This window comes from Vigna angularis, chromosome 10 (assembly GCF_016808095.1).
Source record: "Vigna angularis cultivar LongXiaoDou No.4 chromosome 10, ASM1680809v1, whole genome shotgun sequence".
NCBI classification, from domain to species: Eukaryota; Viridiplantae; Streptophyta; class Magnoliopsida; order Fabales; family Fabaceae; genus Vigna; species Vigna angularis.
The window spans coordinates 6,728,933-6,742,408 of record NC_068979.1 but is presented as its reverse complement, the minus strand read 5'-3'; the positions used below and the strand labels follow the sequence as shown (position 1 = coordinate 6,742,408).

Sequence of the window (13,476 nt, the reverse complement as noted above, 5' to 3'; positions counted from 1 at the left end):
GATGTATCTTCCGATGTCGGTTCAGCCTAAACAATTTAGAATATTGTCTAATAATATGTATTGACCTTATTATACAAGAAAAATAAATAATTTCCTATTATAATAAAAAATACTAAACAAATAAATATTATGGACTTTTTTATGTTCACATTTATTTTAAAATATATTTTAAATTAAATTAATTATTTGATCAATGTTACACTTTAAGTGTCGGTTTATTTAAATTTAATATTTTTCTTAATTTGTTTATTTTTTAAATTTAATATTTTTTCAAGTAAAAAATCACTACAACATTAAATAAAAAATCAATTAAAATAAAATTATAAAATTTATTTATTCATTTTTAAAACAATAATAATTTGATTATTTTTATTATCATAAAAAAATACCACACAATTGTTTTTATTAGTATCTATAACTATATATAAAAATAACAAACAAAATATTACCAAATAAAATATAATAATATTTAGTAAAAGTTTTAATCCAAATTTAAAAAATAATCAATTGAATTAATGGATAAAAATAAGTAAAATTAAAATTAGTAACAGTTTTATAAAATTACCCTTCACATAAATAAGTTAATAATTATTATTGTGAAACCTTACAAAATGGTATTTTATAAGTGAGAGTAGTCTATTAAAAATAGGAAGACTTAATTATTTTAATATTAAATAGTTTTATTATAAATAGTTTGGTTATAAATGAGTTTCATTATTTTAAAATGTATCATTTTTCTATAACTCACAAAACTTCTCTACTTTTTTTTTCTAAGAGTTCTAATTCACGAGTCATTTCTTTGACGACAAAAGGTGTCTAATCGATCACAACGACAAGATCTACATTTTTAGCCGATCAATTTCTATTATAGAGCAGATAAGTTTCGACTTTTTTTCCCTCTCGTTCCTAATGTTTTTAGAAGAAATAAGGGTTACTGCATATGTGATCATACTTCTCCTACTTATTCTTGGTTAATCTAAAGTTTTAAGGACCATGCCCGTTTCTAATTTGGTGTTTCGTAGGTTTGTCTAGAAATTTCTTGTGTTTCAAACAATCGGCGGGACGTTTCTAGAGTTAGATAGTTTCTTGTGAGGTAAGGAAAGTTAGACTTAGTCTTAAAATTCTATTGGTGTTTTAAAAGTTAATTTTACTATGTATGATAACATGAATTAAATGAAATTGTATATGTTTGCACTTATATTTTGTTGTATGGATGATGATCAAGTATTGTATGATCTGTTTGAATTCTTGATAGTGTGAAATTGTAATGTTTATGATGTTATAATTGTGTATGGTGAAGTGGTATGATGGTTTAAAAAATTGAATACAAGTGGTTGGAGTGAAGGTTGGTCAAATTCTTGAGTTTTAAGTCTAAATAGGCGGAGTTTGGATGAACGAGTTTGAGAAAGAGAGACTAAAGTAAGAAAGTAGTTGTATAGGTGTTGTCATGAGGTAATTCAAGTCTTGTTAGAGGTGTTATTTGAGTAAAATTTGTTACGAAACAAGTGGTAGTTTATTTGTGAATTTTAGTAGTGTTTTTTATGTAAAAGTAGGGTTTTAAGTAGTGAAATCATGAGGCAAGGTTTGTAAACTGGTTTGAGACATTGGGGGCTTGTTATTAGCTATATTATGACTTGTCTAAGCTTTGAAAAGGGAAAAATCTAGTGTAGAACTATTAGGGATATTTTAGAGTAAATTATTAGGTGTTTTTAGTACAATTAGAGGTTTTGAAGGGTGAAAACTTGAAACATAAGGGTTGTGAACAACAATTAGAGGTATTGAAGTGTGTTATTTAGTGTAATTAGATTTGGTTGTGCAGCTAATAAACTGATATAAGTGTAAAATTGAGTTTGGGTAGCTTGTAGGATTGAATTTGAGTTTTAAGGGGTCAATTTGACTTACAATAATGTTTTCAGAGTTTTCTCAAGGTCTAAAGGGTCTTAAAGGTCTTTAGAAGTTGTGGGGTAAGTGGGAGAAACAATCCAAAAAGAGTTAATTTTTGTTGATAGCTCCTGAGCGTCCAAACAGGGCATTGAGCTCCCTATTTTAAGGGCCAGGGTGTCGAGCGCCAGAAAACAAAAGTCAGGGCACTAAGCGCCACTGTACCAGTTTTGTTTTTTTTTCAGGTTTTGGAAATATCAAATTCGGAGTTTCGGGTGTTAGTTTTGGACGTTCTTTAGGTCGTTTTGGAGGTTTTGAACTCTTTCGAAACTATTGGTGAGGGTTTCAAAGTTATTTTCCTTGCCTGGTGTGAGTATCAAGTTGTTATGAAGAAATTGTGTTATTATGTGATTTCTGATGACTTGTAAGAGTGTTTATATTTCTTTAATGTATGATCAAGTCTCATGTATTGACATAATATGCAAAGGTGAAGTGATATCAATGGTTTTAGAGTTACGAAGGTTAGTTTCAAGGTGGAACTTCTTGGTGTGGATTCAAGTGTGTTAGAGTGAATGCAGGTAGCTCAGTCTTGGGGGTTTTCCTAACATTCTAATTATCATACATTCTCACATAGAGAGGTTTGACGCATGTGGTAAGAGTAGCATAAGGTCTTAGTCTTGGGTGCTTCTAGTATGACCTAAGGCGTGGAATAGACTAACCTTGTGAGTGTGGTATGATGAGACCATTGGCAATGACTTTGCAAAGCAGTTGAAGCCACCCAAGTGCATAACTCGTCATAGCTCGACATTTATTCTAAGTTCGGACAGTCTAGTCAAAATATGGTCATGCATAAAGTATTTAGTTTGTTGTTGTGATATGTGTATCATGTGTAGAATGTCTAAATGTTTATATATATAACATTAATTGTTTATATTATAGTTCATCCTTGTTTTTGTGTTGTTTTCTTTTTCGCAATGATTATTTAAATGGTGTAAGCTTAGAAAGACGTCTTTTTAGTATTTCCAACAAAAAGTGAGTGTAAAACAGATAGGTTGTTAGATGGTTCTACGTATATAGATTTCTTTGATTTTTAGTAGGTTTATTTTCATCTAATGGTTCTATTATTATATATGTAACATTTTAAATTTTAGTAGTTTTATATTATTAAAATGAAATGTCACAATTATATTAAGGATAAAATAGGAAAAAAATAAATATCCCAAAAGAAATATTATCATTATATATATAGAAAATAGAGTTATAGATATAATTATATATAAAATGAATTTTAGTTATTAAAATAAAAATTACTATTAGTAATATTCTGTAAATATTTTATTTTATGAGTAATTATTTAAATTTGAAAAGTATTTATTAAAATGATAAATGTGTAAAAAGGTTTATAATGAGTAATTATTTGAATTCAAATAGTAATAATAAATAAATCTCTTTTAAAGAAATTTTAAACTAAAATTTTATAATATATTAAATACTCAAAAGAAAAATAATTATAAAATGATAAAAGAAAATTTATTTAAATACAGTAGAGATAAATATAAAAAATATATTTATTTAATTAAATTATGCAGTTAAAAAAGTTAATTTTTCAATAATATTTTATATTTTATCATTAAATTAATTATAATTATTTTATATTAATTTATTTTGTGTAAGAATAGAAAAAAAAGCAATGACTAATTCTTTTCTATTACAATTTCTCTTAAAACATAATATTTTGTATTTCTAAAATATAAATATTAGAAATTTAAAACAAATAATTATTTTTGCATAATGTAAAGAATATAAAAAAATCTAAATTAATTTACTTGATAAATTATGATAAAATATATTAAATAAAATTCAAATATTTTTATTTTTCCTTTTTTTTTCTTTCATTAAGTCAATAAAAGGTTAACAAAGCTTAATAGGTTTCATCCTCTGTACCAACGCTCCTATTTCTACACCATTGACCTTCTTTGGACAAACACTCCAAAATCACTTAGCATCTCATGTATTATAACAACGTGAACCTTTTCATCTTTGGAATAATAGGTTTCTTCATGTCATATGCTTCCATTGCTTTTACTTCCCTTTTCACCCCATGTATCCATGATTTCATGTAAATATAAAGAGAAAAGTTAATGATTTTTCATATACATAATATAAAAAGTTGAAATAAATTTTAAAATTATAAGTTTTTTATATATATATTAGATAGAGAATACGTGTATATTTCTCCATTAGAGATTACTTACAAATTTAAAGATTCAATGAGATAAAATATTCTGACTTTTTTTCTATTAGTGATTATTCTTTATTATTTTGGAGGATCAATTAGATAAATGACAATAAAGAAAAATCATTTCTTTTGTTTTACTATTTTTAAATATTTTTCTTAATTATGAAATTAGGATAAAAAAAACACGTAGGATAAGAACTTTTTTATTTAAATTTTTATAAATATAAATCAAATTTCTATGAATAATAATTAGCAAGAATTAAAAATTTACTTACTTTATTTATTATCATCTTTAAAATCTTTGAATGTTGTCTTCTTGATTTTGTAAGATGTTTTAATCACACTCAAGAGTATAGAATTTAATTTCATTAATAAGTTATTCCTTATATTTTATTAAGTCATATTCACCTTTTGTTTAGGTTTAGCTATTAATATTGACAAGTTTTATACCTTTTGTTTAGATCATATGTCATTTTGACAAGTTTTTCATTCTTTATTTTTGTTTTGTATGCCATATATCTAACTTGAAAATGTCACGTTATTTTTAACTTTTTTATTTGTTGGCAATTAAAATATGTGACATGAGTAAGGTTTTTAGTTATAAAACATAGGTTTTAACATGAGTTAGGATAAGTTAGGCTATATTTCAGTCCAAATCAAACTCGAATCCACTTTCAGATACATAGATCAAGTTGATACAGTTCATGTTAGACCAAGTTCAATTGGGTTCATGTTGACCAAGTAAAGTAATGCTTAGATCAAGTTTAGTTGAGGGGATAACATGTTTGTGTGAATTAGTTTCAGGCCAAAATAGAAAGGGTTGGATTAAACCAAGTCATATAGGTCCTTCGAGTTGAGGTCAAGTTAGGTTAGATTTAGGTTAAGCAAAGATTATTAAGGTTCATATTATGGCAAGTTAAATTGAGTTCATGTTAGATAGAGTCAAGTTAAACTTATATCGAACCAAGTAGAGTCAAACTCACATTGAATCAAGTCAAGTTAGATCTACGTTAGGATAATGTCAGACCAAGTTATGTCGAGTCCACCATGAGTTGATCTGAGTCAGGTCTACTTTTAGTCAAGTTGATTCAGGGTCTACCTCAAGCTTAATCGAGTTAAGCCCACAATTAACTCAATTGAGTTAGACCCACCTCAAGCTAAAGCAAGTTGAGCCCACATCAGGTTGAGTTGAGTTAAGTTAGACCTATGTTCGATTGAGTTATGTTAAGCCCACATTTGGTTAAGTAGATTTAGACCCACATTAAACAGATATCCATCTTAGGCCTAGTTAAATCAAGCCCACCTCAGGTTAAGTATAGTCAAACCTACCACTGTCTGAATCGTTTGAGCCACCTCTGGTTGAGTTGGGTTAGGTCCACCTTTAGTCAAGTTGAGTCTTTCTCATCTTTGATGAGTTAAGATTAGCCCATCTTGGCTAAGTTAACTCCAATCTACCTCTAGCATAATCTAGTTAGGTCTACATCAAACCAAGTTGATTCGCCCAACTTAGGCCGAGTTGTGTCAAAATAACCTTTGGTTAAGTTGAGTAAAACTTTAACTGAGTTGAGTTGAACACACATCAAATCAAGTTAAGTTAGATTTATGTTAGGTCGATGTCGAATCAAGTTCAAACATATCATGTAAATTCACATGAGACAAAGTTGACCAAGGTCAAACTTAAGCTAAACAATGTTGATTCAGGACAAATTTAAATTAGATTAAGTTGACCTTGCCAAATAAATTGAGTTGAATGATAGATTTTTTATTAAATTTAAAATAATAAAAATTTAGAATCAATTTATAATTAATAAAAAATATTTTGATATTAGCTTTGAAGACATGTTATTATGAAAAAATATTTAAAATTTTATTAAAATGTTATAGTAAATCAAACCTATTTTAACTCGGATTCTAAAATATAAGTATGGATTTTAGTGATTAGGATCTTTCCAATCCAACCATTTGTTAAACCAAAGAAAAATAAAACTTAAGAGTGGTTGAAATTAACTAATAGACTATAGATTAATTTGATACCTCAAAACAAAAAGTAGCAATAATCCTAATCATTAAACAACCCATGCGTATGATCTAAATAAAATGAATTATCTTAATATCTTATATAAGAGCAGGATTTCTTTTGTCAGCATATAATACGAAAGTAAAAACCATAACTATAATTCGTGAATCATTTAACCAGAAGCTGTTCCAATTTAACAATTAATACTTTTGATTTAGGCATATAATTATATTAATGTTAAAAAATCATTATTTACAATAACCGGTCTACATCACCTAAATGGAAGTAAGTATATAAACAAAAAAAGAAAAATATTTGTCATAATGCTAAAAATGTACGTTAATTTTTTTATCCATAATTTAAAAAGGAAAATAGATGATGGTGAAGGTATTTCAATTAAGAGAATGTGAGACCTCGAAAAATTAAACCATAATTATCATGTCAAATTTGTTATTAATGCACTGCTGAGTCACCTGGCTGCTTCCATAAATGCACCGTGCCACACACTCAGTCTCATTAAAACGCACTCACATTCTCTGCTGCACGTCTGCCATGTGTCACGTTGGAACATTCTGAAAACAGTAGTGGAAGACAGGTGTTCGCGTATGAGAGAACGTCCGGTTGACTTGGGGAAGAGAACTGAATTTTCTGAAACACTCCTTCCCATTCTCTGCATGCACTCACCTTCTTTCTCAAAACTGATTTCTCCATTTTCTCCACCTTCTCTCTAGAACCAGTTCACCTTCTCTCTACTGTAACTCATCATCTCCTTCTCCGATCACGTTTCAGAACCGTAGAAACGTTCCTGGAGACGTGAGCGTCATTCTGGACCGAACAAAATTTGGATCGGAACTGGTAAGTTCTCGTCGCTAACCGTTCGTCCATTTGGTTTCATGCGAACCCTAGTTCTGGTTGCATGCATGGGTTATAGGTCTGAGTTGTTCTGATTTCTGGTGTTTTAGATTAAGTGGAAATTGTTGAGCGAAACCTGAGGGTAGAACGCTGTTAGAGGAAGCACTAAATCTTGCTTTTTGGGAGTACACTGCTATCCAGGTAAGGGAAGCTTAGTAATTTAGTTTATACGTAGATGATTTTGTGCAAGCATGATAGAAATAGAATGTATGAGATGTATGCTGTTTTGAGTATGCCTGAACGATCGCTGTTATGCATGAACGAATATGGTATGTGTTGGTTGATACGTATGAATTGGATAATGGATGATTATTGTATAGTATGAGTGTTAATATGAATTCTATATAGTATGTGAATTAAATGATGAATCTGAAATTATAAGATTATGAATTGTATGAGAAATGTTGAGTTAGAATAGATGAAAAATCTGAATATGATAAGCCTTACTATGATAAAATATGTTCGTCATCGTACGGTCTTATACCGTTCGGTTTCTCTGAAAAATGACTTAGAGTGGAATTCTTTCATTCGGGAAGAATTCTGTCCGAGAACGAGTGTCCTCATTTGAAATACTATGTTTGAGCGTTCGGCTCAGCATAGCGATACCGGATACCTTAACTTAAATAAATTCAAAATTATGTCCTTACACTTTAAATAGCGCTCGGTCTTACACCAAGCGTTCGTCCTAAATAGCGCTCGATCTTATATCTAGCGTTCGTCCTAAGAAGTGTACGGTCTTATACCGAACGCTCGTCCATACCTTTGATTTCAGAACGTACGTAAATAGCGTTCGACTCAAATTATCAGTAAATGAATATTCGCTTTCGGTCATTGACTGGCAGTCGATCCTGTTAAACAAATTGTCCTCAGGATAACTAAATCATCTTTTTGTATCTTTATCCATTTGAATTTGGTCTAAAGTCTTTGAACCTAAATTATTCTGAAACATTTATGTTATATCTCTAAGAATCGGTTCACTCAACTGATTCTAGTAGAAGTCACGTTCGTCATGTAAAATGCGTCAGCTTTAATTCTTTTTGAAAAGAAGATCTTTCAGTCTCCCTCTTGACGTTCGTCCTCGTTATGTAGAGGATTGAACGCTCGTCTTTTTATGGAAGTGGAACATAGAATGAAAATGTAAATAAAAGGAAGTATTAAGATGTGCGAACACTATAAGAATTGAAATTATGATTGTGGTATTTGAACGAGCGTTCCATGGAGGAACGACTCTTATATATATTGAATATTAAATTTGGTAAAGTATGACTGTGGATAAGTTAAGACTCGCTGTCCATCCTGATGTTCCGTGAGTACTATCTTCATGTAGAGGAAGTATGTCATGTGTGGGAACGGCAGGAGGTCCTTAGTCCATAAGTTAACATGGGCGACGTAAGAACGGACTGACCTCGAGTGGCAGCTGTTTGGTGTATCCCAGTTACTACATCACTCGGGTGCAAGGACGCTTGTAACTACACAGATTCATACAGTCCGGACGGTTGGTCTAGTATATATATATATATATATATATATATATATATATATATATATATATATATATATATATATATATATATATATATATATATTTTGGATTATGTTATATGTTGAAGTTATGTGTTTTGTATGAATTGAAATGTTAGTGTATATGTTGACGTATGAATTAAATTACTTAAGCTTACCCTTTCGTTTTTCCTTGTGTTGTCGTTTTGTCTATGTACGTTCGTCCTGTCTTTGCAATGATCATCCGTGTGGATGTGAGCAGATGGAGGTGCGTCACTTGAAGAGGTGCTAGAAGAAGAAAATTTGGAAGACGCAAATCTGGTGGAAGTGGAAGTTAAAGCCGAGCCTTAGAGCGCTCGCGTGTGTCTATTGTTGTCTGTTAGTTTTAGTTTTGGACGTCCAGTCATAGTTTTGTAAGACCGTTCGTCTCTGAACTCCTATTTTCTATTGTGTTCGTTTATTTCTGTATTTTAAGCCGTTCGACTTTTGACGCTCGTTCAGAATTGTAAAGACTGCACTGTTTTATTGGTTTAATGTAATTAATTCTGATTATGGTAATTACTATATTTTGGGATGTTACAGAGAAAAATAATGAGAAATGAGAGAATTTGAAATTAAAGTTTAAAAAAGTTAACAAATGATATAATAAGTTTGATAAATTAAAAAAACATTTTAATTAATAAAAATGAAAATTGTTATTATTTATATTCATCACTATTATTATTATTTATATTATATTATTATTATTTTTTATTATTGGTATTAAAAATTAGCTTTATTTAAAATAAAATTATTACACCTTGTTTTCGAATCTCTTCTGTCAAAGAGAAAGAGGGAAACGAAAAGTTTCGATTTCCGTAATTATTTTGTCTTCTTTTGTTTATATATACTATATATATAATTCTATATACGAACAAAAGATATGTAAAATCTAGAATTTCATAACCATGATCAATCGACAATTTCAATCTCCATTCCTCATAAGATTGCGAAATTATTTTTGGCCTCAAAGAGTAATGTAAGCTTATTGATTGCATGGGTATCCGACAACCTATGCCTTCAGTGTCCAACCGTGTAGCGTGTAGGGTCTTCACATCTAAGTGCCACTCTTTGTGCTAATTTCTCCATTTCGTTGCTTTGCAACATTTTGCTTTATCTCAACGGTTTAATTTTCAATCTTGCTCGGCTGGACTCAACAATTTTAGGCAACTTATGTTCGTCAAGGTTTGAACATCGATGTTAATTTTATCTAAGGTTTTTGAGTGAATCCTAATTAATAAATCACTTTTAGGATGATTTCTGAACACAAAAATATATCTTTACGACTCTATTTAAAAGTGGGTTAAGACATCGATAAAGTGAGCTTGGTTATGTTATAAAATTTTAATCAATTTTTAAAATTAGTATCTTCAATCAAAGTTAAAAGTAAAGTCATTTTGGATCAAAAATTAAGATAAATTGTTTAAGTTGATAATTGAGACAAGTTATTTTAGGATAAAATTTGAAACGAATTATCATTAAAGATCAAAACGGATTGTTAAATTAAAAATCGAGACAAATTACTTAGAATCAAAGATTAAGATAAGTCAAAGATCGCGATGGATAATTCTAAATCAAAAATAGAAGATTGTAATAAACTGATTGAACCGACAATTAAGATAGACCATCTAAATCAAAATCAAAATCAAGAGGAATCAACATATGAAAAGTAAAAGAAAAATCATTTTAAATATTTTATGGTCTAAATATCAAAATAAAAAATGAGTCATATAAAAAGCACGAGAAACAATTGGGTAAATATTATTCAAATGTAATTTCCTTAAATCTTACAGAGTTTAGTGGTTCATTTGTTTTTATTAGTAGTATATTATTGCATTTTGTTTAATTTTTTTAATAAAAATATAAGAAACAATGAGTATATATTTTTGTTTTCATTAAAATAAACTTTGGCCGCACATCTATTAGTTCTCAAAGCATTTATACAAGAGTGTATATTAATTATATTTTAGTAAAATAAACTGATTTCGGTTTATTAAAACTTCTTTATTCTTTAAATATTATTAAAAAAATTATGCTGCTGGAAATTCTAAGATAAAAAATATTATAATATATAAGGAGTTACAAACTTTGTTTTACAAGTTAAAGTTGATTGTGTGAAGTTGACTTACATTTTCAAAAGTTTATTTTCATATTTTTTTATTTTCATTTAATATTTGACCCCAACTCTTAAAACTAATTACTGTTTAATATTTTTGAGAATACGAAGGTAGCCCAGAATAAGATCTTGTGCAACATGTCTGGGTCCAGTCACGGTGAACCATGGATATCTTATTTTACAATAGCAATTTGCAAACAAATACAAAAAGGGATGAATTTGAACTCTTTCCATACCAAGAAAGGAAGAATAATCTAGAATAGAATACATATTCTTCACACTGGTGGACGTGGCGTTTATTCAGTTGTTACACAATGACAGTCTTCAAATCAAAGGAATTGAAATATTCTTTGCATGCAAAAGGCTCAACAGCCCTCCACGTGAGGGTCTGTGTGAAGGACAAACGTCCAAAACACACCACATGTCATGTCATGAAAGTGCTTCATGTTTTTTCTGAAGCATGTGAACCAGATTAAGTGCACGAGAGGATTAATAGGATTTGCATTGTTCGAAATTATAGGACTACCACCACACTGCCTCTGCCACAAGATCCATCCTTCTCGACATAGAAAAAGCAATGCGTCACTCCATCAAAACGGTTTTAACCTATCAACACGTTTCACTCCCACGCTCTCTCTCTTCCAACCTCGGTCGGGAAGCTTCCGCAGTTAGATTCTGCACCAAATCTGATAGTAACAGTAGAGATCATAACATGGACAAGAGTCAGAAACCTAGCGAGGAAACTAAACATGGGTGAGCTCAAACAATATATCTCGATTTCATTCATTACCATGTTACTAGATTCTATAACACATCATGAGTCGCATTTGATAACAATTAATGATCTTAAGAGTAACCATGTTATTAATTATATTAGATATTGTAAAAGTGAAAGACAATCAGTGGATTATTCTTGATTCTGTACATACTGAAATGAGTTAATTATGATGAATGTTATGAAGAGATGTGATGTCTCATTCGTTTGGGGAAGGGTACGCTACGAGGTGTGATGAAGAAGGGTTTGGTGGAATTTATGGTGGAAAACAATCCATGCCCAAGACGGATGAGTGCATACATGAAAATCACCCAGGTTTAGTTTTCTTATCAGACATGTATATATATTTGTCTCTTGTGTTTTGTTTGTCTTAATTATTGGCTTCTTTTGTTTGGTGTGTATATACACGAAGCTTATGACAAGACGCAGGGAAGCGAGGTGAAGGAGAAGGAAAAAGCGAGGCATCAACCCAGTGCCAACGCTTAATTACCCTATCTATGAGGAGGGGTTTATCCATGTAACATGCTATGATATTGTTGTTGTTGATTTTTACTTTTCTGCTCTTTTTGGATTTTAACCTGGAAACAGATAGACTTTTGTATTATGTTATGTATTGCATTACGTGTTGTTGTTATCTTTGTCAAACCATTTTCCCCCCTCCTTCACAAGTATCATCCTTTTGGAAAAACGTTAAAATATGTAAAAAAATCATATACCTAAATGTTACTATGGTCTGATTTAAACGTAAAAACAAAGCTCGTTTGACCTGTATATATCAGCGTCATTTTCAGTTCTACTTGGAGCCTTCACGTATGTTGCATCAGAATCTTTTTGCTTCTTGCACACCAAGATATTTTTCAGTGCTCTTTTTTTGTTAATATTTTAGATTAATCCTTTTCGAAGCAGAAAGAACAATCAAATGGTTATAGATTTTTAACAAATTCTGTCAGATATGATCAAGAATTACAGTTTGAATGACTCGACTAATATATGATGGTTCATGGCATCGAATTTAATTCTGATAATTCAGCGTCTTATAAATTTAAATTTTGATCAATCGAAAGATTATGCTGAGATTATTAATATAGCAAGATATGACGCTTTAATATATACATATCTATATATATATATATATATATATATATATATATATATATATATATATATATATATATATATATATATATATATATATATATATATATATATATATATATATATATATATATATATATATATATATATATATATATATATATATATATATATATATATATATATATATATATATATATAGTCGTCTTAAAATTTAGACACTTTGTTTTTATAATAAGATTGGATTCTAATTTTAATATTTTAAAATATATTTTATTTTTGTAAAATTGTTTTTTTCATGGTTGAGTGACTGAAATAGAGGGGAATAATTCAAATGGTGAAAAATGTTTTCTTCGTTCCATTAATTGACTGAATTAGAGGGGCAGTTGAAAGATTGAGAGTGACTTTTTTTTAAAGAGGATGAAGAAATTTAATGTTACTCAAAATAAAATGAGAAATTAAAGAGACGAGTTTCTAGAAGAGCAGGAAGGTATAGAGAAAGGGTCAAAAATATATTTGAGAGATAAATAAATAAAAAACAGTGCAAATTTGTGGATTTTTAAAATGGAGGTAATGTACCTAATGTGTACATAAAGCAAGATGAATGAGACTCAATCGAATTTGCCTCCGGTATCTAATAAATGGGTCACAAGTCTACTCTATTCATTTCGTCGTTCTTTCTGAAACGGAGTTTGATTAAATGACACAAGAATTGATACATTCAACGTTGTTTTGCATCTTTTCCCATTTACATATTTGACATTGCAAATATTCGAATTAAACCTAACGCGGTTTATTCGAATTGTGTAGTACGTAAATGATAATCTAGAAAAGCCAGCAATATTTTAGGAGATTTGGGCATTCCGCAGCTGACAAGTGATTATATACGCCTCAGATTTTTG

At 29.6% G+C, this 13,476-nt stretch overlaps 1 protein-coding gene across 1 annotated transcript; it reads left to right on the top strand.

Moving 5' to 3' along the window:
* Positions 1-11,079: 11,079 nt before the first annotated feature.
* On the top strand, positions 11,080-12,113 carry LOC108335471 (uncharacterized). Its single transcript, XM_017571492.2, has 3 exons — positions 11,080-11,457; positions 11,667-11,794; positions 11,892-12,113. Exons 1-3 carry the CDS (start codon positions 11,282-11,284, stop codon positions 11,963-11,965), a joined length of 378 nt encoding a protein of 125 aa, XP_017426981.1. The 5' UTR covers positions 11,080-11,281; the 3' UTR covers positions 11,966-12,113.
* Positions 12,114-13,476: the final 1,363 nt, after the last annotated feature.